This window comes from Lepisosteus platostomus, chromosome 7 (assembly GCF_059453375.1).
Source record: "Lepisosteus platostomus isolate fLepPlt1 chromosome 7, fLepPlt1.hap1, whole genome shotgun sequence".
NCBI classification, from domain to species: Eukaryota; Metazoa; Chordata; class Actinopteri; order Semionotiformes; family Lepisosteidae; genus Lepisosteus; species Lepisosteus platostomus.
Genome location: NC_142617.1, coordinates 59,607,323 through 59,634,781, shown reverse-complemented (window position 1 = coordinate 59,634,781; position 27,459 = coordinate 59,607,323). Strand labels below are relative to the sequence as shown.

The 27,459-nt window shown below is 42.8% G+C and overlaps 1 protein-coding gene across 1 annotated transcript in view; it reads left to right on the top strand.

Annotated features, from left to right (window-relative positions):
* thsd4 (thrombospondin type 1 domain containing 4) overlaps positions 1 to 26,841 on the top strand; it is a 148,853-nt gene extending 122,012 nt beyond the window's left edge. Inside the window, exons 9-18 of the mRNA XM_088641475.1 lie at positions 8,941 to 9,116; positions 11,430 to 11,526; positions 12,691 to 12,867; positions 13,244 to 13,373; positions 14,436 to 14,640; positions 15,505 to 15,678; positions 16,995 to 17,168; positions 19,299 to 19,478; positions 21,268 to 21,412; positions 24,201 to 26,841. Of these exons, the coding sequence (XP_088497601.1) occupies positions 8,941 to 9,116; positions 11,430 to 11,526; positions 12,691 to 12,867; positions 13,244 to 13,373; positions 14,436 to 14,640; positions 15,505 to 15,678; positions 16,995 to 17,168; positions 19,299 to 19,478; positions 21,268 to 21,412; positions 24,201 to 24,343 (1,601 nt within the window). The 3' untranslated portion in view covers positions 24,344 to 26,841. The remainder of the gene's footprint in view (positions 1 to 8,940; positions 9,117 to 11,429; positions 11,527 to 12,690; positions 12,868 to 13,243; positions 13,374 to 14,435; positions 14,641 to 15,504; positions 15,679 to 16,994; positions 17,169 to 19,298; positions 19,479 to 21,267; positions 21,413 to 24,200) is intronic.
* The last annotated feature ends 618 nt before the right edge of the window (positions 26,842 to 27,459 follow it).

The following is a 27,459-nucleotide window of genomic DNA, read 5'->3' as shown; positions in this document are numbered from 1 at the left end:
GGGTTTTCTGAAGACAAAATTCATATTAAAGCTGGCAAGTTTTGTGTTTATTCTCCTATACTTGACATTGTTGTATGCGTGGTTTTCAGTGCTGTGCTTAAGTACAAAAACAGGTCTATAGCTGTTCTGTACAGGAGACAGGTCCTGATGATATTAATGTAAAGCATGGCCCTCTGGAGGAAACCGATATGACATCAGTAAGGGACGGATGCCAACAGAAAAGAGATTCTGTGTGAAGCATAGAACAGATTCCTCCCATGAGGAAGTAAATGAAAATCAAGAAAGCACTGGCCTAAATGGGTTAATAAGTCAATTAGGAGAAGTATAAGGAGAAAGAGAGCACTTCATAAAACAATTAAGAACGAACAGAAGAAAATGAGTGCAATGAATTGCAAGCACAGGTGAAAGGGAACATGAGACAGACCATGAAAATAAATATAAAGGAACATTGAATTTTTTTCAAAGGCTTTTTTTTCAGTATTACAAAAAAAGGATAATAAATAATGAATCAATGCGTTTCAAAGATAAAAAGGCAAATTACTAGATGCTCATATGGAAAATGTAACATTAGACTGCCTGCAGTAAATCTAACCCAGGAGCTCACCAAGGAATGAATCAACAACATGCCTCAGGCTAAGGAAAACAAAGCTCTGTATTAGACTGTATTATAGACATTACTGTATTCAATAGTAATATACAGTACAAGAGGCAGACGTGTTACAGGTACTAGAAGCATTCTAAGATAAACAAATCTCTAGGGCCTGATTGTATTCCTGTAGGCAAGGAAAAGGACATTATCTGCAGACCTTTAATACCTCCATAATAAGGTCAACAAAATTGAACCAAGTAATTGTTAGACATTGTGTCTTATTTCTATTACATGTAGCTCTATTACTCTTATTTATATTGTATTCAAGATTATGAAAACAATACTAAAACATACAAACCAGAAGGCTGTCTATATGACAGTAGGATTCTAGGGATCTAGTCATCATTTAATTTGTTAAAGATCATGATAGTTTATCTTAGATATTGAAAATTGGTTAATGGATAAATAACTAAACAGAGAGTACAGATAAGAAGTGAATGTTCAAACAGAGGTAATAATAATATAATAGTAAACTTTATTTCATATAATGCCTTTAAAAGTGGCTTCTCAAAGGGCTTTACAGATACAGTAGCTGTACATGATCTAGTTTCTGGTTGAGTTTGTAATTCATAGTAGGTCAAAATTCAAGACTTGGCAAACACCTGACAGATGGCTAGTTAAATGGAGATCATAAATCTCATCCGGCTGACAAATGAAGGGGAGTTGGTTGTTACTGTATGTCAATGATTGAAAGTCCAATCACTTTTTGAAAGTCCAATTATTAGATCAGAATAAATTGTATTTCTGGATTTGATTTATTAAAAGAAAAAAGCTAATTTATAAAAGATACTTACTTAGTCACTCTGTCACCATTACATGATTTCTTCTGAATACTGGAACAGTTCAAAAGTAGCCTTTAGTTTTTATTGTAGTTAAATGTCCCAGTTTTGTATTTTGCTTTATAATGAACTACATTCATACCATGTACTGCAGTACATTTTCATACTACAGCATGGTTATAAATATCTTTGATACTTTCGAGGTGTTGATTTGACCGCAGCATTGTATTTGGGCTTTAAACTGTGAGATGTGTAGTGTATTTTAGACCAATATTTATTCTTCTCTACTGTGTGTTAGCAAAATGTATTTCTGTTAGTAAAGACTACATTAACATACAGTCAGACTAATAATAAATTGCTATTAAAATGTGACTTTTCAACTATTCTTGTTGGTGTTAGTGGCAAAAATCAAACCTAATTTTATAATCTCCCGCTTCAGAATCAGTGCTTTAAGGCAACGAATTTCCTTCTTTCGTTTTCAGAATTCTTTAATCTGACCGAGCCTTGGTTCTGATTAATCTGCATAAATGACATTGTATAGCAACAGGGCCCTTGTCAAGAACAATCCATGTCTATTTTTCCCCTTTTTCTCCTTTTGTCACCTCCTTTCATGTTGATTTGACCAAATACAGTTTTCCCAAATTCCAAATTTATTGGTCCAGTTTTTTATAAACTGCTAATTAAACCTGCTGTTGTTTGCTTCAATATGCATCAACAGCTAATGGCTCATTCTTTGTGCTGAAGGAGGGTGTTTGCAGATGAAGTGTGGCAAAGACCTGCTAATGCATCACTGACTGGGCTCTGTGTTTTCTTCAAAAGAATTTCTGCAAAACTGATTGCCAAAGCTGGAAAACTTCATAACATAATAGCCCTCTTTTTAAAACCACAGTCTATAAAAGCAACCCTGAGCAGACCCATGGTGACCCTTTGGTAAAAATAATACCCAAGCGCAGTTTATAGGCTGTCAGTCTTAGGGTTAATAGCTCCCACAAAAATAGAATGCATTCTAAGAGCTCTGTGGGAGAAAACTAATATTTAATCATAAAGCCTCAAGTTCTTGTGACTAGTCCAAAATCTGGCAGAAATAATCCCATCGCGAAACCCTTTATCCAAAGAAGGGATTCATTTTCATGGTCCTGAACTCAGTCATTTCAACTTCCATTGAAATTGAATTGTCCAATACTCACTCAAACTCTTCAAAAATTTCAGTGTTCTAATTTACCTCCATGTCTTGCAATCTTGGTATAATTTGTTTGTTTGCTACATGGGATTGTCCCTCATTTTTTAAAATCATTATTACAGTACAAATGCTCAGGTTATCTGGGAATCTGGGAGTGTGTGCTGCTTGGGTTCTATTATTAAACAGCTGAATCCATCAATTCTCCACTTATACTGTACTGTATGTTTCTTAAGGTTTTATCTCGTATTCATAAATGAGATAAACCATTCATAAACCAAAGCGTGGATAAATGAATACAATCTGCAGTTTCTGTCTCAAATCTTTAAAAATAAATGTACTCCCTCCCATGCTCATGTGCCAGTGGGGCTCCATGCTCTACACACACAGCAGGCTCGAAGCAGGCTGTCATGACCATGGTCACAACTCTCCCGGCTGCAGCACACCTGGACTACACACTGGTGACTCCTATGGCCAGAAGCAGCATCTTCCTTTGTCTTTTAATCAAAGAATCAACTTTATTTTCTTCTTTGAATTCTTACTGTGATCATCAATGTATCTTTAATGTGAGGTTGCACACACAATATTTTACATGAGATCCTACACGTACTGTATGTAAAACATACATACTCTCAATAAAACATACAGTACTGTATATTGTACAGTATGTTATATATATATACTGTATCTGCAGTTGAAAACATATTGCATATTGATAAATGGCCTAAAAGGCATGGCAGTAACTGAAGACGGTGGACTTTCAGAGCTTCAAGTCACTTGGTCAGCCTCATTGTGCAGCACTTGCAATTTTCCACTCTTTAGTCATCTGTGTTTAGTCATTTTTCGCTCTTTGATTAGACGTGTATATATAGTAGTATACCCTAGCATGTACATATTTAGAAAATACGTTGGAATATACTGTATATAATGAGATAAAGTGGTGACAACACAGGAAAAACAAAAAACGTAATAAGAAACATGTAGCTTTAAACATGCAAATACCTGAATGTTATCTTTCTCAGGGTTGTTAATTACTCCTCACTGTATATGTACACTGTAAGAGTACATTACCCAAATCTGATGTTTCACTTCTAACCAATTACCCACTCTCTGTCCATTGACTCATTTTAATCACAGGCAGGGATTACCTTACATGCATGCTGTTTGAGGCTTAATGGTACAGACTCTTGTCAAAACCTTATCAATCCAAAAGATCGGGATGTCGTGTCATATTATTTGCCTTTTCATTTTACCAGTGCGAGTAGATTGTACATGATTCTCCTCATTTCTTAAAGATAAATAATATACAATACAATCAAGTCCGAATAATTTATTTAAGTGCTGCTGCTCTGTAACACTTCAGTTTTTATTATGCTGATATGACTCAAGCCTGAGACAGGATAATTGCTTTTCTCTGCTAATGTCATTTGTTTTTTCATGAATAACAAATTAAATACATTTGAAGTGCATGTTCATCATCTACAGTATATCTGATTTCCAGATTTCCCTAGACTTTCTTTTTCTTTCTGTTTTTATTGTGTGGTTTTAGAAGGGTTATCAAAGGGATCGTAGCCTTCACAAAAAATATTCTCCTCCATCATTTTATCATCTTTCCTAATTTTTGTTCACATGTTGTTTTCTTTGTCCTATAAATGTTTTGTTGCTCCTAATCTTTTACTTTATTGACCCTTTGATCACACTTACTCAGTTTTATATATACACAGTACAGTATCTAAAGTCTAAAGACACACTGGCAGAATTGTTAACTATTGAGAGTTGTTTTGCATACTACTATACTAACAGGACTTCTGGATTATATTGAGCCTTTGGTGGTGATTCATAGTCTCTTTAGAGCAGGGGTGACCAACCTTTTTTAATGAAAGATCTAATTTTTCATTTCCCAGTCCAGCGCGATCTACCAGTGTGAATTTGAAGCTCTGATATAAGAAAAATAGACTGTGGGCACATCAGTACAATAACGATACCCATCACTAAAATGAGAGCAAATAAAAGCAAGTGACTTATGCTACAGTGAACAAGTAATGTTCCCCATTTTAGAAAAAAGAATATCCTACTTTAATGTGAGAAATCACTTTTTAACGTGTTGACACTGCTGATCATGACGATGACATTTTTATTGTGTCCCTGGAGCTCGGCATTCAGCTCATCAAGTAGTTCAGTCAAGTCTGTGAGGAATGCTAAGACCAGAAGCCACTGGTTATTCTCTAATTGGGCATATTCACCATGTTTAGACGACTTGAGAAACTCTTTGATTTCAGACAACAGCTGTCTGAACCTCACCAAAAACAAGAAGTCAGCAGCCTTAGCAAACACTTTTTTTATTACTTCTCGATCCCTGAATGACTTGTTGTGTTGAGCCAGGACGTGGCTCACACGGAACGATGCGATGATTGCCACTTTCCCTCTTGTATTAGGCCTCGTGAAAACTGACTGCTATTCATTTAAATTTTTATTTTTTCCACTTTTCTTTTCCGTAACTCACTTTTAGCGGGAATGTCCACATCATACGTTTTGTATGAAGTTTTGAAATGTTGTTCTATATTTCCCTTTTTCACTTACTGTAGATGCTAGCATTGCAGATTTAAATACGAAAGTACAAAAAATAATCCGACTCCCATTCCTTGTGATAACGGTAAGTTATCGGTCTCTTTGCTTCATCTTTGTCGCTCAAACACTACAACTATCAAATAGGCAATAAAACTTATCACACTCTTGGGGAATTTGTCACAGCCAGTCTGTTTCGCTCAGCTATGCATTTTAGCGAATGTGGGGTTCGTGCCACAATAACCAAGAGAACATTCTTAGGTAGCGAACACAACACGGAACCTTTTGTCAGTGTCAGGCAGCACTCAGGCAAGAGACTTTTACTACCCATTCGACAAGGGTTAAACACACACAAGGGCAGTAAAATGTATGACATTGCATGCACAGATCTGAATTAATTTTTAGACTCTCGAAAAAAGTAAATATTCAAGTAGCCCATTCATTTTTTGCCAAACATTCTTGCGATCGAACGACTGGCAAGCACTTGTCAATCAGGATCGACTGGTTGGGCACCCCTGCTTTAGAGGGTCCCCAGAGAGCATTTAATATTAGATGTTGCTTTAGACCAATACATTTAGACATGGGTTCAAAGAAGTTGTCTATGTAATGAGATAAGGAAGTGATGTAGCTAAGGTGACATGGTATTAATGGGGGATCTCAATTTCAGACACATGAATTGGGATACTGTCATGAGAAATGTAGCAGATAAAATTGAAATGGTTGAAATAAGTAAAGATTGCTTCTTAATCTTGGAAAGGCAGGTGTAGGTGTAAAGGCTTGGGTAGGTGTCCTTAGTGACCTAATCTTTTTAAATAGCCATAGAAACAGTGCAGAATGAATGGATCATATGTGACATATAATATGATCATGTTTGCTCTGTACCTCTGGAGGCCAAGTCTAAATTGAGTTCATATTTTAGAGAGCCAGACTATGAAGGAATGAGTCAGATCCTGTACACATTCAGATCACATTCAGAATTAATAGAAGAAAGATGCCTACACTTCAAAGACAATGTTAAATGGCTCCAAATGAACTCAGCCCTAAAACAACTAAGTTAAATGCTCAGAGAAGCAGGAGGGTGGAGGAGACTACTATTACTGCACTGGTCTAAATAAAAATGGTGTGAAACAGAGACAGAGCTGTGACTTTTGGTCTGTATTAATTTCATCATCATTTCCATTTCCATCTGTGTGTTTTATATGGATAAATATGCTGTTTCTCTGTCAATGTAATTCCTGTAGTAGAAATACAACAAATATTGCCTTTTAAGGCAGAACAGAGAAGCTCACCTCTTCTTCTTCCAGCTGGTGTACATTTTAGTCGTAGGCTGGGTTAGTTGAAATGGGTAAAGACAGAAAATCTCTTGGAATGAGGAGCATGTTGCTGGCAGTGATGGTGCACATAGCAGCCCCAGCTGAATAAACCTGACTGCCAGCCTAGACCAAAACCTGAACTGCTTGTGTAATCATCTCCCACAGCTTGCCTAGAATAGATGTACCGTTACTAAACTAACAGGACTGTTTAGCTTGGAGAGCTGCTATGCAGTAATTTCCAAAACTTTAGCGTAGCTTCACTTTCTGCATTCAAAGAGAACTCTGTAAGTTAGGTTTTGTGTTTTTAACAATTGTAATTTTTGTGTTCAACTTAATGATAATTGAAGCCGTCAGGCTAATTCTGTGTTCCTGAGGAAGCAGGATGTAAGTTAAAAATTGCAGCTGTGTAAATTACTGTTCATATGGAAGAGGATAAGTATAGAAAATCTTATTGAAAAGTAAAGCTGCCACAACATTTCAAGGAACTGTTCTGTGTGTATCCTGAATATTTATATTTCATAAGCTGTGGCTAATGAAGCAGTTAGGAAATCAGAAATATTTATTATTTTCATTTCTTTCATCAAATCAGACCAATAGCTAAATCTTTTTTAAGTATATACATCTGTAAAAACAATTATTTAGTATTGTGTAACCCAGGAGGCATCTTTCATTTCCCTGTCTTTCAGTGTAGGTGCTTTAACTAAAATGTTTTTATTTGAAGGCCTATCATTTTCTGGATCAGGATTGAGCTGCGAACATTGAAGGTTACAGAAAAATAGTATTACTACCTCAACTGCTGCCAATTTTTTTTAAAAAGCTAACACGATCCAAAAGGTTCCAACAATGTTCATTCCTATACATAAGGCTAAAAATTCAACTGCTGAAACCTTATTCATTGACACAGAATTGTCTGACAATTGTCAGATGTGCAGTTGGTTCACCATTGAAATAATCATGAAGAACAATATTGTGTCGTTTATAAAGCAGCTGTTTATTGTGGTTTGTTTGTCCAGTCCATTACAACATTTTACAATTTTCAATCTGTGTCAAGATAATGAGCACAAGTGCAGTTTTTCCTGCTCTTCATTGTAAGGCGGCTAGGTTTGCTCTGCTTGTGTCAGTGGTGTGTCCCTTTTCCCAGACGTGTGTGGACATACAGCAGCAGGGGATGGATGATTTTTTTTCTTCCAACCCTGTATCGGCTAGTCTTTTCTCTGTTGGTTTCTGATTGACTCTCTGTTTGTGGGAGGTCCATTCAGGCAATCCTGAATAAGATAACTAAGCTTTCTGTCCCAGTCTGTAGCAAGGTGAACATAAAGAATGTGCAAACCTTTTTTTTCTGTAGATGATGGAAACCCCTTTTTTTCTTTAATTATCCTTAATAAACAGATATAAGATGACAGATTTAAGCAAAAGACTCCATAACCCATGGTTACCTAATCTGTTGACAGTGTTGTCAACAAGCTGAAGAGGTTTAATAAAGATCCACAGTTCTGTCAGAAGCCCTTGAGCTTCAGTAAAGGAGGGAGTCTGAGTGACTATTTTTTAAATGTCTTATTCATGTTGGTAAGATGCAAGTTAATGACTAAACTACACACTTTATTAATTGAATATTCATGGTGGTTCATCTGAATGCAGCTAATTGCATTAGAAGTGAATAAACTGGTTAAAATTCTTCTTATGTTTCACGTTATGAGGATAAAAATAAACACATTATATTCAAAGATTTGAAGCTACTGTAGTGCTAGTGAAGAAAAAATAACCTACTGTATGAACTACGGAAGTTTGTATTTTTGTTAATTATTATATATAAAAATAAGCCTAAGGTTAAATACAGTACATGATTAGAGAAACATACTGAGTTATATTAGCTTCACTGATGGTCTGGTTAAATATTTGAATGAGTCAACATAAACACCAAGGTCATTTTCACAGACTGACAGTAGTAATGTGCTGTGCATTAACACTATTGCCTCCATGTAGGAATATAAGACTACATGGTAGATTTAGTTTTCCATGTGTCTGCCCAGGTTTGGACATACTACAGTCATGATCCTGTTGGATTACTTTTTCTACTGCCAGAGAGCTCTGCTCCTTCTCTAATGTTGTGTGACCTGCAAATCTGACAGGCTGGCTAAAGTTAATATTCTTGTGTCTAGCTCTCCCAACAAGATTTTTATTTTGATTATGGATACCAGCACACTGTGAAGTGAAAAGATCCAAAATGGTGCAATGAATCTAAATGAAAAAGAAAGGGTTCATTTTCATCCTGCACAATCCTGAGAGGGGTTTATAAATTGTGGAGAAGCGCAGAGGTAAAACTAAAAGCTGGAGGCTGGAGATGGAGGTCGGTGCTGCTCAGGATGACCGGGACCGGTCAGAGGAGCAGGGCGGCTGGCCAGCGCACCCGTCCCTGCCCTGACCGCCCCCCCCGGCTGACCGCTGTCCCTCCCGCAGCTCTGCGCAGCCGCTCCGGGCGCTCCATCGTCAACGGCAACTGGGCCATCGACCGGCCCGGGAAGTACGAAGGCGCTGGCACCATGTTCACCTACCGGCGGCCCAACGAGATCACGAGCACGGCCGGCGAGTCCGTCGTGGCCGAGGGGCCCACCAACGAAGTCCTCGAGGTTTATGTGAGTCACCCTGCAGGAGACCTCGTCGCGCCCCACTGCTATAGGCACGGCTGTAACGACACTTACCCTTCACCTCCGAAACACTTTTCACATGGCGCTGTTCGGACTGATTTCACATCTTTCATGTTTTAATGCAATCTGGAAAGGAAAGATGTGTATGTGTGAATTAAACCTCTTCAGCAGAGTCGCCCCTCCTTTTGTGGAAGCTTTGAATCAGGTTGCAGGACAGATGTTGAAAAGGACTCATCTGCACGTTTTCTTGACCACTGATGATCCCAAACAAAAGCTTCAAACAAGGAGCAACTACAGTGGGTTTTCAGATGGTCTCGCTTGTGTCTTGAAATGCTACCGCAGGACAAAGATTGCATGTTGTATTTTCTGACAGATCTGCAAGCAGAGGTTTTGAATTAGGGATTGTAAAGGGTAATTGGCAGAATTACGTGTTGCAAAAACATTGGAAATTTAGGAAGTTATAAGGAGTCTCGATCTATTGACAAGATGCAATAAACATATTAATTTGGTCATTTAACTTTAGAATAAATAACATTCAGTATTGTTTTCCATATACTGTTTTAGAGTTTAAAGTAAGTGCATTAGAACTCTCAAGGGGCTCAAACCAATAATAATTCTTAATGAAATAAAAATTGCACTAAACATATTCTATATTCATGCTAAAGCAGACATTGAGCCCTGTAGTCAGACATCGGCAGTCCCAGTGCGGACTGAGACCCTCCAGCTGGCTGAGAGCGACCCGAGTGCAATATGAAGGGATCTGGTAAGGATCCGCTGGATGGAATCCTCAGATCTCTTTTCTGCTAGCACCCAGCCAGCCTTGAATAACGCAGAGAGGACACGCATACTCTGCCTACTCTGTGCTCAGTGCCAGAATAAATGTATTCTTTCCAAATACAGACATTTGTTGACTTATTCTAGTCTCGATGGTACTTGCTTTTAGGACAGAAGGTTTTTAGTTGTGTGATGCAACAGTTGCAGTGTATACAATAGCAGGCTATCCATGATACCCACACACGGCTTGTGTGCTTTTAAGTCCTGTACCTGAATGGCACCCACAACTTAAAGAATATAGATTCTCAGGTCATGTGGGTTAAACCTTTCATCTGACACTGATGTCGCCTAGAATTTCAATGACATCTGTTCATCTGTCACCCAGCTTGATAAGGAGGAGCTTCAGCAAGTTTTAGACGTTTCTTGAATTTCCATATATTTTACTGTATATACAGTAACTTTTCTATGGGAATAAAACTTGATCACTTTTTAAATTTCATATTTTATCTAAAGCCTGCATATCTGTTATTACAATACAAATATTTTGAAATAGCAAAGCATCATTTTGAATGTATGCAAATACAAACCCTTGAATCTCAGAAATACAGCTCATGGATGTATCATAATTTCCACTTACAACAGACACTTTCCATTTGCTGTTAACTGTAGATTTTTGCATCTTTCTGGTGGTGGAAGTACAGTACAACAAATTAATTCTATCTAAGTGTTTTAGACAGAATGGCATAAGATCAGAGCAAAGTGAAAAAACATTCCACAGAGCACCATGTCATCTGAAAATGTTATACAGTATTTCAGATGAGATCATGTTTGTGGAATATTTTTCACGATATTTACAGATTTATATTCGCGTTGGGAACTGTGTTAGTGGGAGAGCTGCAAAGGAACGAGGAGAGTTTAATTTCATGCTCTTAGTAGAGGGGAATAGAAAAACAGAGCTGTTTTGTGGAGTCTCTTCAGGTGTGAGGCAGATTGAGGCTGGGAGCAGGAATATGAGCCCCAGGACAAAAGCACGAACCTGTGAGAAAGCGAATGGGAGATGAGGTGAGATGGACATCTCGCAGAGCAGTTCCAGGGAAAGTGTGGAAGGCTGAAATCTGTAGTTGAAGGCAGAGATTTAGAAAGAACTCTGGCTCCTGGTGTGTTGATGGAGTAGGTCAGTGGATGATGGCTGGGAGAGGTCAAATGAGGAACTATTGGCTCGGACAGATCCGGCGGCCAGTCTTCATCCTGTTGCACCAGTGTAAATGGTTGGGCGACATCTGCAGAGATGATGTAATTGAGGTTGCTGTATGAATGTGAGAGCCTCCAGGCAATCTTGAAATGGCCATAAGGCTTATGTACTAGATATGTATTTGCAATTGATGCAGTGGTGTGAGTTGCAACACGCATTCTGTATACAGTATATCTATACTTTCAGATCGTTGCACGGATGACTACGTGTTAGTTCACTGAGCCACTGGTTATGAGAAATGTATACCACAATTAATTACTCTGTGCTGTTTCCAGATGATTTACCAGCAGCCCAATCCAGGAGTTCAGTATGAATTTATTGTGCCTCGTGAGAATCTGATCAACCCCCATCCCTCTCCTGACAGAAAGCCAGGTGAGTTGTTTCTTTCCTCAGTGTCTGAAAACCTGCAAGCTTCTAGCTTAGTTAGTAACATAACACCATCACTCATAACTCCATGACAATGAGGAAATGTTAGATCAAGGTGTTTCACATTCACCAAGCCATAAAATACAAATTGATGCTTTCTAGAATTTGATTCAACATTTATGACAGATACTGTATGCCCACGCATGGTGCAACTGTGAAATATTATTATGATTACAGCATAACATTTTTAGAATTTTTACACAAGACGCGAATTAATTGCTCATTGCATTATACAGTGCTTTTATTACCATTAACTCAGTCTGGAGGACACTGTATTTCCCCACACTATTTCACTCCACAGACAAGTGGAACGTGGCGGTGAAGAGAAATGAATTCAGTTGCAATTCAGAATTATATCTCAGTTATTTAGTCCTCACATGCTAGTTCGGCAGCTGTAATTGGTAGTGCATGACAAGCACACTGTGTTATTTTTAATAATATTTTAAATACATTTGTGAGATTAGGGTTATTTGATTACTTCATTCTTTGAAGGCTTTGCAAAAGAAGTGTGATAATTACCTATTTTGAGTATAAATAATTAGTAATAAGAACCAGATCTTTTCATGCTTATAGAGAAGAATGCACATGAGAGAAAAGAACTGGATTTCCAGGGCTTTTGACCTGTAAAGGAGGAGAGTTGGGTTGAGCCCTGGAGCCTTGAGATCACTGCTACAAGCTGTGCAACACTGGCGCAGTGCCATTGGACCTGGGTGGTCTAGAGTTGGCCCAGTGTGCTCAGCCTGCCAAGCTGCAGTAAGTCCAGAGACCTGGCAGGTGCCTGTTAGAGTCGTATAACGCCTCTGTCCGATGCTACACTTTCTGCAGGAGCTGCTGGGCTAAAGCTATGAAAAACAGTCCAACCGGTGCTTACGTCTCATTCCTCTGTAGCAGTTAAGTAAGAGCGGATGAGACAAGTGATTGATTTTTTTTTAAAGGTAACAGATATGTGCAGCTTTTGTAGAAAAGTAATACGGTAAGAAGCTGGGGCTGGAGACAGAGCGGCAGCAGAATTTTCATTTCAGCATGAGTTCTTGTTGTTGCGAGTCCTAAGCTCAAGGGTGGGTCTGCTGGTGCTGCTGGGCTCTTTCAGTGTTAGTCTTGACTCCCCAGGCAGCCACCTGAACGGTCAGTTTGGGCTGGAAGGCGATGCCGACTCGAGGGAAGAGGGGTCCGACCATCCCCATGGGACCCACAGCCCCTCCCAGGCGCCCGAGCCCCCGAGGCGGCAGAGAGAGCACAACTGGAAGCAGCTGGGCAGCTCGGAGTGCAGCGCGAGCTGCGGCAGAGGTGCGCCTCACCCCTCATGGCACAGCCGCATTGCAGCTGGGGGTGCAAATCGGTGGAATCGTTTATTTTCCCGTTTGCAGTATGATTTGTGTCTGTGCTCACCTGCCGCGATATAAGGAGCCTCCGCAGCACGAGTGGCGGTTATGAGTGAGTGGTTGAAGGGGCATGCGATGGGCGTTCGTCACCGTTCCTGATCGGAGACGGTCACAGTCATTGAGATAGTCTTAATTTGTACTAAAAGGAAAATATATATATATATATTTACAGTATAGTGCAAAAACTGTTTTTCCGGTGAGTGTTCGATTTGGAAGCGGCGCTGAAGCCCGGTCCTGTGGCGAGCTCTCCCGCGCGTCTCACCGCCCCTCTCTCCCCGCAGGCGTGCGTTACGCGCGGTTCGGCTGCGTGCACAGAGCCACCCACGCCGAGGTGGCCGACAGCCTGTGTGACCCTGCCACCAAACCCGGGGCCGTGGAGGAGGCCTGCAACACCCTGGCGTGCCCAGCCTTGTGAGGACCCTCTCTGCTCACAAGCACCCGCCCGCGGCTTCGTTCTGCAGAATCGCTTCTTACGTCGATGGGGTTTTAATAAAGGCCGCCCCTCCTCAAATATTTGAAGCCTGAAAATTAAATCCCCCTGTAATGCCACATATTAAATCACGGATTACAGTGTTGGAAAACACCTTAGCTTAACTCAACAGGAGTTTCTGGGCAGTTTTTTGGGGCTGAATCCTAGCACAAGGAAAGCAGAGCAACATGTCTACTGGCGTTTTAACTGAAAACACTCCACAGCCATGCAGAATAGAAATTATTCCTATTTAGCACCAGCATGCAGCTTCTAAAATACAAGCTCATTATAAATATTTAGTTATGTCTTTAATGACTCTATTGTAGCTTGTCTCAAGATGTATAACCTAAGACACTATTTTATTACATAGCTAATTTGAAATAACAATTGTTTAATTTCAGGATTTAAGTTGATTTCTGAATTGCTTACTAGATTCACCAATATGTTTGCATCACAGGAACATCCTGAACTTTTAAATGGTGCTACACATGCACTGAATATAAAATATTTTTGGAAAAACGGAGACTTAATGAAAGTGGAAGTGTACCTGTAGCTTTAGTAAGACGCTCTGGCTCCAGGGAACACCAAGAGAAGTTCTTGACTGAGGCTACAGTGTCTGAAATGTTTTTATATGCCTTTATATTGAAAACAACACACAAAACCTGCAGATTCTTATCCCTCAGACAGGAAAATAATTTCCTCCCCGCTGTGCCCCTCCCCCGCCCCTGACCCTCCCCGCTGTGCCCCCACTCCGCCCCTGACCCTCCCCGCTGTGCCCCAGCCCCGCCCCTGCCCCGCCCCTGACCCTCCCCGCTGTGCCCCCACTCCGCCCCTGACCCTCCCCGCTGTGCCCCAGCCACGCCCCTGCCCCACCCCGCTGTTCCCCTGCCCCGCCCCTGATCCTCCCCGCTGTGCCCCTACTCCGCCCCTGACCCTCCCCACTGTGCCCCAGCCCCGCCCCGCTGTGCCCCTGACTCACCGATGATCCGCTTCCTGTCCTGCAGTTGGGACATCGGCGAGTGGTCGGAATGCAGCAAGACCTGCGGCCTGGGGATGCAGCACAGGCAGGTTCTCTGCAGGCAGGTCTACGCCAACCGGACCTTCACCACCCAGGCGAACCGCTGCCAGCACCTGGAGAGGCCAGAGACCACCAGCTCCTGCCAGCTGAAGATCTGCAGCGAGTGGGAGATCCGGACGGACTGGAGCCCGGTAGGCAGGACCTGTTCTCACGCTGGCTAGAATCGGAGTGCCAACTCTGGGGTGTTTGTTTCTTGCTGGTGTACTTGGACATGGGGGTGATGTAGTTTAGAGGGTAAGTCTCTAGTCTCATGATGGGATGAGTGTTCCAGCCTCTGCTGCTGTACCTCGAGGGAGGTACTATGAATTGGCTTCACTACTCTTCTCTCCTCCCCACTGAAAGCTGATGTGTGGGGAGCGTTCTGGTGCACTATGGCTGCACATTGGTGGTGGAGGGGAGTCTCCATGACCTGTAAAGTGCCTTGAGTGGAGTGTCCAGAAAAGTGCTTTATAAGTGTAAGCATTTATTATCAATTATTATTATTATTACTTCACCCAGCTTGTTCCAATCCCTCTGGTACAACCGGGGATGATTCCTACAGCAAACTGGACTGTGAGTCACGTGCTCTTTCATCAGCTTAACCGCAAGGATGCCGGGATAAACTTTGTGGCCTGACGAGCCACTGTAGCTCGAATACCCATGGAAATTGCCTGTTCTTGACCGTAAAGCCGCATTCATCAGTCATGAGCTAGTTCTGCCCGCTTCACACATGTACTGTATGTCTTGGCACACCGAGAGGTGGTTTAAAACCAGTTTACACACAGTAGGTAAAAAAGGGAGGCGTTGGCTTGTAAAGATCAGCGGCAGGTTGAATTTTATGTTCCGCATTGGAGCCCCAAGGGGACAACAGTGCTGCCCAGAGGTGTGGGAGGTTGGCAGTCAGGCTTCACCTGAATAAATCAGAGCGCGTGTCTTGGGCAGAGGGGTGGACGCCTGTCCCTGTCCCTGCGGCCGCGACTCCGCGAGTGAGCTGTGTGCCCTGTGCCTCTCCACAGTGCTCCGTGCCCTGCGGGGTGGGGCAGAAGAACCGAGAGGTGCGCTGCGTCAGCAACGTGGGGGACATCGTGGCGGACGAGGAGTGCAACATGAAGCTGCGGCCGGAGGACGTGGAGAACTGCGACATGGGGCCCTGCGCCAAGAGCTGGTTCTTCACCGAGTGGGGCAGCAGGGTGAGCTCAAGAGCGGCCGGGCGAGCACAGGGCAGCTGTGTCTGCTTTTGTATTTATAGAACTGTGTGTCTATCAGGCAGTGCATTTGTTTTCCTGAATGCCTGTGTCTGGATCTACCCATCTTGCAGGGATATGTGAAATAAATAGCCCCACAGCCACAGGTCAAGCCGAGAGATGAATGTTCATTTGTAGGACAATTTCCATCACTAGTCCCAGGACAGACATTCATCATACTTACTGTACAGTATGTCTCAACATTCCATGTGCTCCACGATACAACGATACATCATCCTGCAGCATAATACATATACACTTGAAGCAGAGACAATATGCAGTTTTAAACTCAGAATTTCTTTCACTACAAACTCTCAAGATGGGCGGAGCTGTGGCACTGCGGTAAAGAACTGTGCCTGTGGCTGGAAGGCTGCCAATTTAATTCCCACAGCTGGCAGAGGAATCCTACTCAATTAGGCCCCTGAGCAAGGCCCTTAACCCCAGCTGCTCCAGGGGCGCTGTACAATGGCTGACCCTGCGCTCTGACCCCCAGCTTCTCTCCCTGTCTGTGTGTCTGTGTGTCTCACGGAGAGCAAGCTGGGGTATGCAAAAAGAGAAATTCCTAATGCAAGAAATTGTATAGGGCTAATAAAGTGATCTTATCTTATCTTAAGACTAATGTGCCTAACTAATAGCAGATTATGAGCTAAAATGCAATGGAGTTTACTGTATACAGCAAAGCTGTCGCCAGTGAACAGTTCACCATTGGCAATTAATTGTTCTACTTAACAGCCAGTTCAACTTCAAATAACTAAATGAATGAGCACATTATAATTTGTCCTATGGAATTATCCACCAGTATCTCCGCCAGGGTCCCCTTGATTATCACTAAAGCCTCCCATCCCAGCAGTAGGCCCAGTTGCGGCTTTTCTTCTGCACTCTGAAACACTCATTTCTGCTTGCAGAAGAAACAGATTCACAGGAACAGCACTTCTCGCAAATACAGTATTAGGCTGCTATATTATTAAATTCACTGAGACAGTTGTATACCCTCCACTACCAACCAGATTTCAAAGCTCTGGCTTTGCCTAATTTCATAATCAAATTAGTTTCTGTCATTGACAAGAACTGCACATTGTTTTCAGATCGATGATAGTGGAGGAGTAAAATCCTTCACATACGCACAGCTGTTGGTATGAAGCTCAACATGAGAGCAAACCTGTGTTTAGAGACACTGTACGATCCCCTCTCCCGTGATTCAGAACGGCCCACGCATTACTGCCTGTGTGGAGAGGTGCTTACTCTCACTCTCTGTCCCGCAGTGCTCTGCAGACTGCGGAGCAGGGGTTCGAAGCCGCTCTGTGGTGTGCATGACCAATCACATCAGCAGCCTGCCGCTTGAGGGCTGTGGGAACGAGCGCCCCCCAGAGGCCATGGCGTGCAACAACGGCCCCTGTGAGACCCGAGAGCAGTGGTTTGCAGGCGGCTGGGGCCAGGTATTGACCACACACGCCGCCCGCGCTCCGTTTCTCCGGCCTCGCGTCTGCTCCTTTCCCTAGGGTTTCGGAAAAGGAGAGCTTTTCTTTCCATATTCCCTTCTTGGCATTCAGTTTAAAAAAAAACACCCATAAATCTGCAGCCCTCCTTACCTCTGCAGTCCTGCAGCAGATCAAGAATAAGAAAGCCCACCCACACGCTCTGGGAGGTGGGCTCTCAGAGTCCAACCATGTGCTTCCTGCCCTCAGAGCCAGGAAGTCAAGCGGAAGAGTGAGGGCTAGAACCGGCCCTTTCTGGCAACACCCAAGCTGACAAGTTCCCATCTAACAGCAGCCTCGCACCCCAGCAGGGCTAGACAAGTCAAGGGACACACACTGCGAGCTCCTTATTGATGCAAAGTATTACAGTCTGGCTTTCCACCAGCGGCCTCCAGGCTGCATGGCTTATCATGCAGTCCCCGCGTAGGCTTATAGAGGATCAGCCATGCCACATAACACTTGCGCTGATGAATTAGACTCACCAGAGTCTAATACAGAGCTGAGGGGAGCTGCGTCAGTGTGTGTTACACTATGTCTGTAACGGAGCAATCAAAGGTGAATCCCACACACAAAATCAGGAAAGAGACGTGCAATATGTGTGCAAAATAATGTAGCTGCCTAATCCCGCATTCAATCAGATAAACTCACGTTTTAGATCCCTTGTTGTGTTAGTGTCGTATTGTACTATGGCTTTCCATCATTCTTATTTTAGTTTTTGACACTTCTCAAGCAAACACTGAGCTCTAAGATAAGTACCATGTATCTGCAGCTTTTTGCTACATAAGCTTGAAAAACCTAGAACAAACAACTGTCGCGCCTGTATGGACAGGCTACCCAGTTATTTTGTTAAAGCCAAATCCTAGTTCCTTTCATGAAACCAGCTGGATGAGATCCTTGGATAAAAGTACTAAGAACTTGTGAAAAAAGTACTAAGTACCAAATGGTCTAGGTGTGTCAAATGGCCTCCTCTTTCTTTAATAATACTGGTAATACTGCTGTTTACACCTGAGGCCTTTCTCCTTGTGGCAGTGATGCTTCCCTTTCTGACAGCACAGACACCCAGCCAGGCCCAAGGCCAGTGCTGCCAAGTGAGACAAAAGTACCCAGCTGGGCAGGCGTGGTGCTTGGCCATCGGTCTGCTGTCCCACTGGGAATCCAGGCCACACTGGCCACTGACGCAGCCAGGCTGGAGCTGGTTCTGTCTGGACTACAGGGCTCAACCTGCACGCCCATGCTGTAATATGCTGTTAGCTTACAAAATGTCCAGCAATTCACTTTATCGGTATGTGAACTCAGTGTAAGTCTTCCTATAGGCTCAGAGTTCCAAAGCTCTCTACCAGTCCTGTGTAACACAGTCTCAATTAATAAAGTCAATTCGGTTTCCAGTTTATCATTAAAAATAAGGAAGAATGTAGAGATCCCAACACAGAAGTAGATTTGAAACAAAAAGCAAGCAGAGCCAAAATACCAAACTAATGACTCCATAACTCCTCAACATCGTGGTACAGAACAGGCCTGTCTGTAGGAAATCCTTCTCCTCGAGTCCCTTGAAGTGTGGTACAGAAGATTCACATTAACAGGCAGTGATCAACAGTTAAAAATCAACAACAGCAGAATTGTTAACATTTTAGAGTTATTGTTTTTTTTTATTAAATACAGTATTTCAACTCTTGTGCCCACATTTTCTATTTGTTTTTATAATTGCATGACTAAAGCAAAGATGACATCCTGTAAACCTGGCCAAGGTGAAAGTGCAGTGAGACAGGACTTGTAGGCAGCTTTCACTGGGCAATAGGAAGAGCCTTTCGCAGACGGAAAGACCCTGTCAAGACCTGGGTTTGGAGCTTATGCGTTTACAGAAAGACTGATTCACTCTCAGCCTCAGACTGTTGCTCTCCATTCAGGTAGAGCTATCGGCTCTCCTGTGCACATCTCCTTCCCTCTGCGGTTGGCGGTCACAACACACACCTTCCCGGGTGTGCTGTGGCACAGAAGAGACTGATGCAGCCCCAGGCTCGTCACACTCTCCTCGTGCTGCGTGCAAACAAAGGCGTGTTTTCTCTGCTCTCTTTCATGGACCCCTTGGCCCAGTGTTCCGCGGAGTGTGGCAATGGGACGCAGCACAGGGCAGTGGTGTGCCTCCGGAGCTCTGCAGATGGGTTCACAGTGCTGCAGCCCTCAGACTGTTCCTATCTGGAGCGCCCAGCCAGCCAGCAGAGCTGCTACCTCAAAGCCTGCGGAGCCAAGTGGTACCACACTGACTGGAGCACAGTGAGTACCGGGTGGTCCTGTGTATGAGCTCCCCTGGGACTCCCTCTCCTAGACACTTGGATGGAAACAATTCCCGTCTGCCAATATCTTATGGCTTTGTGGTTGATCTCCCCAGAGAGATTGTGTTAACTCAATTAGCATTAGTCATACCCTTTCTTTTTGTATTATTCTCTTACTCTGGTGTGTGCTGATTACTTCCATCCCGCAGTTGCACTGGCCATCACCCACTGCTCTGGATTTTATCTGTTAATTGTCCTGCACTTCCTGCTCCCTGACAGGTTCTGGTAATGTAAGCACTAACTGTTGTCCTGGGGTTCAACAGGAAAGACATTCCCACCCGCTCACATGTGGACCCTCTCCTTAATGTACTGCCATCTACAACAGGTAGATGTCTTCCCAAATTCAAACATCTTTAATATAAAGTATAGTTTTCAGTTTAAATCACTCAAGAACTAAATGACATCTAATATTAGTGATTTAGAAAATAAAGGTGTAGCAAATGCTCTGAAAGAGAAATAATACCGTCATGTCATAAAACACACTAGTCTTGGTACAGAAATATTTGAGTATCAGAGAAGAGATCTTAAGTGATGGATACTGAGGGGGTGGTGGTTTGGGCTCACTTGTTTAGGATAGGGTGAAGTGATCCCAAAAGTGCTCAGTCCATGGTTCAAGAGTAGGGCAGCCAATGCCTAAGTCTACAGATTGGCAGAAGAATACTTATAGCGCTCTATCAGTGTACTTTTGACATCATCCGCCATTTCAATAATTCTATGAATGACTGTGTATTTCAGAGGGGGCAGCAGGTTGAGCTGTTCTTCGCAGGTAGTGTGGGGCTTACCTGCTTTAGCAATCCGCAAGCTTGCATTTTCCCTGTTTCCATTTCACGAGTTTGTCCCAGACATTTTTATTTCATGAGCATGGGAGAGAAACAGAGACGCTCTGTGTATTTTTATTTTTCTCAAATTAACCTAGAATAGTTCTTAAATATTTTTCTGTTATCTATCACGCTTTCCTGTGCTCACAAGATTGACAGCATTCGTAGTACGCATTTCTATGCTTTCTTGTGCTTACAACATTGGCATTTTTCCAAAATCACACACATTCTCCTACCTCCCTATTTGCTGGAGTTAAGTTTTTTAAATACAATTGGTCACTTGCATTCGTAGCATGCATTCCTATGCAATGGTATAGAATTACATAGTGGCTCTTGTGTCCACTCAAGTATTGGAGCACACTGTATCGTAGTATGTAGGCTGTGTATTCGACACAAACTAATTTTATTAAAATAGAAAATATGAAAACCCATCCCAATTTTTCAGTGCACAAAACAACGTTCCGGGGTCATATGGCGTACTGCCTGGTGGCGTTCAGCGTACCACAACCGGTACGCGTACCACAGTTTGAGAACCACTGCTATAACCTACAGAGGGGTACTGAGGCAGGACCTTAATTGAGAAGATATCAGAGAATACCTTCTTGGCAGTCTTCTTTTCTTCTTTCCTTGAGTCTAATGCCCGGATTGGGCATGCCACCTGTATTTCTCTTCTACCAGTGGTGTTTCGTTGTCTTGTACCATTTTAGGACATTCTCTTGTAATCATGTTTTACCTCCAGTCCCAGGGCATCTCTGGGACAATGGAAGAGCTGTAGAATGAGCCCGTTGCTTAAACTCTTCTGCATGCAAGTTGTGGCCAGTGCTGTGATGCGAAACACTGCAGCCTTTTCCCCTGGTGTGGACAAGCTTGTACCAGTCACTCTGCCTGAGACGCCTCTCTCCCTCTCTGCAGTGCTCAAAGTCCTGTGAGGGTGGATTTCGGGTGCGAGAGGTCCGGTGCCTCTCGGATGACATGACACCCAGTGACAGCTGTGAACCCCATCTGCGCCCCGAAGAGAGAGAGACCTGTAATCCGGACCCCTGTGTGTCACAGATAGGTACGCCATCATCTGAGAAGCATTTATCCCAGCAGCTCAGCAGTAAAAGCCTCTGCCCTGTCTATGTAATGTGGATTGAAATGGCAACTCTCTATCAGCCTGCATCACTGCCCTGCTGAAGCCAGGGATCCCCCAGTGGCCCAGGAAGTCAGATAAGTGTGAAAGAGTCAGGTGGGGCTGAGATGACAAGGAAGCATGTGAAAGTATGATTCCGAATGGAGCCTCTTTTGACTGTCTGCTAGATTTGTTAAGTGCTTTCGTCTTGCAGTCTGGGTTGCTGGAAGAGCAGAATTTACTGTGTCAATGCATGAGTGCAGAGGCAGGTCAGGCTGAATGACAACCAGAAAATCACTCATTGTGCCGGAAGCTCTTAGCATTTACCAGTCATTTCAACTTCACAAAATGATGCCTAAAATAATAAAATTCACAGATGTGTATGGTCATACTAAAGATTTACATGACTGGCCCTGGGCTGCACAGAAACAGAAAGAGAAAACACATCTCATTGTGATGAAATAACTGTATTTGGTAATTTTCTGCTGAAATTTGTGTGTAAATGAGTTATTGGCAAGTGTAATGAAAAATCGTACTGAATGAGTACGTACGAGTACAAAAAAGATTAAAACAAATATGTATCATTTACCCAACCTCCCATATCTAGCAGGAGTGTGTTTGTTTTTAAATGAACGTTGAATACAAAAATATTGCCTTTTGATTAAAAAATGCGTTACCTGTCAAGCTGAGCACTTTCCCTTTCTATTGTACAGCTAAAAGAATCTAAAAGCAGTCAGCAGGGTTTAAAGGAAGGTGTATGGTCAGCAAACAGAACACTGAAAATCACACAAAACTGCGTAAAAACATTAGTACCATAAGGAAAAGGTAGGAAAGGTTTGTACTCGTTTTCATTCTGCAGTGCAGAGGAGTATTTTAGTGAAATCTGGTGAGACCTGCTTTAGCCAGAGACTGCACGGTGGAGGAGTTACTTAACTTTGATGTGCTATACGGTACAGTTTTTCCACTGCATTTCAAAAAGAGGAAGCTGACGCTTAGCCATGAAACAGACAGTTTTGGTAAATATTTGTATGAGCAGAAATACTGCAGTGTTTCAGGGCATCATGCTGTTCCATCTGGAAAAAAGAAACAAAGAGCAGAATTTCCCATACTGAGATGAAAATCACCCCAGACACATTTCAATGAAAAGCCAATAAGAATATTTAAAGTAATCCCTATAGTGAAGTAGTTAATAGTTTCAGTGCCGGTTCAGTCAGTCAACAGCAGAATCCTGCGTGACAGCGACACAGCCGCACGATTCTGTGTGAGAGCCAGACCACTGCAGAAACCCAAAGAGACAAGAGCTAGCTCTCAACATCTCTGGGGACGTGGCTCTTAGGATCCTTAGTTCAGGAGTAGACAAACCCCAATGATAAATAATAGACCCCAGTAATGTGACTGTGTGAGACTTGTGGCCGGAATCCAATCCAGGCAATAGCCTGACTTCCCGCCTCCAAGCCAAGAGGACGCAGTGTAGACAGTGGACACGCTGCAGAGGCCCGGCTTCCTGATCCCCATATCAGTTTTACTGGAGACCTGTATCTATGACATCCATCCGTTTCTAACCAGTACAGGGAGCCAGAGCCAATCCCAGCAAGTAGTGGGCACAAGGCACGATACACCCTTGACTGGACACCAGTCCGGCGCAGAGCAACAGACACAGACACACTCACGTCAGGGCCGGTGTTCCCAGAAGCCAATTAACCCACCAGTATGTCTTTGGAGTGTGGGAGGAAACCGGAGCACCCAGAGGAAACCAACATGAGCATAGGGGGAGAACTGTATCCAGGGTGACAGTGTTGTACAGTAGTACAGTAGTAATGTAGACCACCGGACTACTGTGCCTCTCAAGAATCTATGACATTAAACTCAAAACGCAACTTAAAAAGGTCAACAGCTGTTAATTACATAAACTCATACTGATGATGAGGATTTTTTTTATTTCAGCTTTGGTTATTAGAACTACTGAGACATTTTTGAATATATGAGAATTAACATACTGCTGGAATATACTGTACTTATACTGTACATCCATGTAGCAAAGCTGTGACTGGAAGCACGGGTGAGTCGTCAAGGGGCGGAGTCACTGTATTCAGGAGAGCCACATTCTTTGGATTCTCACAGGGAAATCAGGGAATTGGCTGCAACTGGTGACTTCAGCTCCCTATAAAAGCGGTTCCTGAGGCAGTGAAGGTTGCCTTTTCCACAGAGCCCTCAAGTTTATGAAGCAGTGAGCATAGCGGGATAAGGTTACAATGTCAGCCTCGGACGTTTTCCGGCTTGGGGCGCCAGTAAGTAAGGAGACGGTTGATGAGCGCTCCTGGCCAACTGCAGTCGACGAGCGAGGTTACTGCCACTGCTGTCTGGGTTGAGGTGTTTCGTGTTATGGAAAGATAAGGTTACAGTTCATGGTGAGACCCCCTGGCCATGCTACCCAATAAAAGGGGGCCTCTCCACAATCCTTTAATGAGGTTTTCAAACATGGAAGGCTTGTCTGTGGGGGAAAGTGAATTGTGGCTTGACACATGCAGTTCTGTAAAGGAACAGGTAAAGGTTTATTGCATGCCGAAAGGAGAGCAAACGAGACACAACGTTTCAGCTGTGGAGCCTTCTTCAGGTGTCAATAAATGGAATAAACCTTCACCTGTTCCTTTGCAGCCTACGCATGCTGACGCAGCTGCCTACTTGAATATGCAGTTCTGTACTGACTCTCTGAACCTGCTGTGTTTGTTTGCAGATGAGAACTGCAGAGACAAGTATTTCAACTGCAACGTTGTTGTCCAGGCCCGCCTCTGTGTCTACAACTACTACAAAACCGCCTGCTGTGCGTCCTGCACACGGGTGGCCAACAGGCAGGCGGGATTCCTGGGACGCAGATAACACTCCCTCCTCTCCTTTCTTCCCCGAGGGCACCTGACCGGCCCAGGCGCACGCTGTTCTGGCCCTGCCCGCGGCTGGCGTGGCAGCGTGTCTCTCACCAGGCCTCTTCGTCCAGCGAAGATGGCAGCCCTGGTTCTCTGGGCTGGGACGGCAGACTGTGAATGTGTGCTGTGTACAACTTCACCCATAGAAACGTGCACACGTTAACACAAACACCTGCTCTGGCTCTAGAGGAGAAAGCCAAAAGACAAAGCCATTCGGTTCCCTGGAAAAGTTCCCGAGCAGTTTCATGTGAGATGTATTTCTGAGGTTTCCTAGACTGAATGGGTGAGGAATGGAAGGGATTCTGGCAAAGATTTACTGGAAAAAGAGGGAACCCAGAAGCATTCAGATCTTTCATCATTTCTTGAGGCAAAAAACTGTCTCAATTCTCTGGTCAGAACCTCCTCAGAGTCTAACCTTTGTGGGGAGAAGGCTGCCCTGGGTTAACTCCTAGACAGCATGTCATCCCTGCGCCATACGGGCACTTTAAACAACAAGATGCATAGTTTATGGAGTTTTGAAAATCTTAATATTTAATAATCTAGACCTGGGAAAAACATTCTGTGATAAAATTTAAGTTATCTGGGGAGAATCAATTGCAGGCAGAATTAATGAGGTTTTGACCCCAAATTTGGGATGGTTATATACCTGGGATTTTTCTTTATTCTTTTATGAGAGTTTATTTTTGTTTCTGTTTTTAAAGAAATGGGAGGATTAATGATATGTGCACCACATTTACAGTACCAAGTTTCGCAACAAGATTATTATGTATTCCATTGTTAAACTTTTTTGTACCTTAAGCAATATTGAGTATCACAAATTGTCATAAAGCACGAGTTTACCTGCTGTGTATCAAATTCTGCCTACCAAAGATTTACTGGTAACAGTGATTGTAGCCAGCCATCTGATGACACTCTAGAGTCTGTGTTAGTCGGGTTGTTATCAAATGTTATATTTTTTAAAAGAAAGATCAACAAATATATTTTTCTGTCCCTCCTATTATTAGTAATGCAATTAATTTAACTGAACCAGTTAGAGCTTCTTTATTTTTAATAAGTTTCCCAAATCAAGCTTCCCTGAATATACTACACTGTAAAATCTTATCCCAATGGCTTTCCTCTCTACCCCTTATCTTAACATCCTTCAATTTTCTATGCTTTCTCTTATGTTGAATTCAGATCCTGTTTTACATCTTGATTCGTTGCTAGAGTTTCTTACCAGTGATAACCCTGCGGTAATGTAAGGATAAGCAAGTTGAAGTGCCATGCAAAAGCTGCCTCACAGCAACAAGAAGCTGGTACTTCTATCTTATCACACTCTTGTTTATTATGTATAATATCATTACACATCTCATAAGGGGGTGTTCTAAAATAATGTATTTTTTGTGAAAACCACTAAAGACACTATTTATTTTCATCTGTTAATCCAAATCTGGAAAACTGTCTTCTAGTTTTCTGAAATGATCCTGTCGTCTCCCAAAGTGAACTCAGTTTTGTGCTTAGGTTATCAGGGCGGCCTAGGCTCTAAACAGTCTACAATCTGCAACGTCGGCAGTTTTTTCTTTAAATATGTTAGAAATGTGTGCTAAATCAGGAGAGAAAACGATTGCTTACAAACCAGTCCTGCAACCAGGGGAAAGAAATCATCTTATCATGTGAAAGTATGGGAAATCCAAACTGTTAAAGGATCGAAGAGTATCAGGAGAGAACAGGTTTGAGTGCACGGAGCCCTGTAACACCACCGTCTTGCCGTCTGTGGGGCTGAGATGGCTCGGGATCAGTTTAGGGGTGGCTGGCGCTGTCTTCACCTGCGGACAGAGCGGTAGCGTCAGGCCTGGACAGATTGTAGGGGACTGTGAGAGAACGGCGTTTTCTCCAGGCAGCCAGTTGCTCCACAGTAATGGCAGCCTCACACAGTCTGTCCTCCCAGGAGTGTTCATGGACTCGAAGGTGCCGGCCCACCCGCTGTTCGTCTCTTGCCTGCCTGCCTGAGATTCCCGCCTCTGCAGGCGAGGTGCAGGAGACAGCGGTGTCTTGGACGCAGGGCTTTGAGGTGGATTTCTCCTGCGGTACCTTTGATGCACTGGCATTGAGGTGGGACGCACTTCTAAACTTTGCTGCAGACCATGTGGCCTTACTATTGTTTACACCGGTAGCTAGGCACTACTAAATGAATTGCATTGGGAGGTCTTACTGTCTTATTCATTTAAGCAATAACAACAGGGAGGAATCTAGAAAATGCACATAAATGGGTGCAAGTGTAAGATGTTTTGGGCAAAAGTGTCAGCCAAATATCTGCAGATGTATTGCAATGATCTGATTAATAGTTGATTGTGTTTAAATGTACACATGTATGCAGCCTGTTTAATTCACCCTTGGTCCTTAATGTAAACGTGTGCCTTTTGCATTTCCAGTGCACACTACTCTCTATAAAACATTACACGTAATTTAAATTTCTGAATGCCTACTCATCTGTGTTTTCTGTGTGTTAAATGAAAAGTAACTGACTTTGTCCTTTATGCTACATTTGCTTTCAAGATTGAGCTCACAGGACTTCTTTTTAAGTCCACGGCTTGAAATGCATTCACATGTACGGGGTGTTTATGTCCGTGACTGAACCTTTAGACGAAAGCTCTTTTGATCTTTCTTTGACACTTAGGTTGAACCACTTTGAAAACTATTTTATGAATATATTTATCTTCCTGCAAGGAGGATCTTTTTATTTATGGGAACTCACAATAGTCACATTCAATTAAGTACCAAGCATCTTATTGAAGTAAAGACTTTCAGCTGCAACCAACCCACAAAAAATAAAAACATTCATTCCATTTTATAACTATGTAAAATACTAAAATTATAAGTCATAATACTTTCTAAAATTAAAAGAAAGTTCTGTCATATTAAGATAATGGAATGGAGTGTATTTTCAGATGTACAGTATGTCAGAACTACAATGCAAAAAATGAATAAATGGATCTGCAGTAGATCATGAATCAAAATGCCCTTTTAGAAATGCAACCCAAGATTCAAGCAGTTTTCTTCAATTTTGGTTGTGATGCTAGAAATATGTTTTTG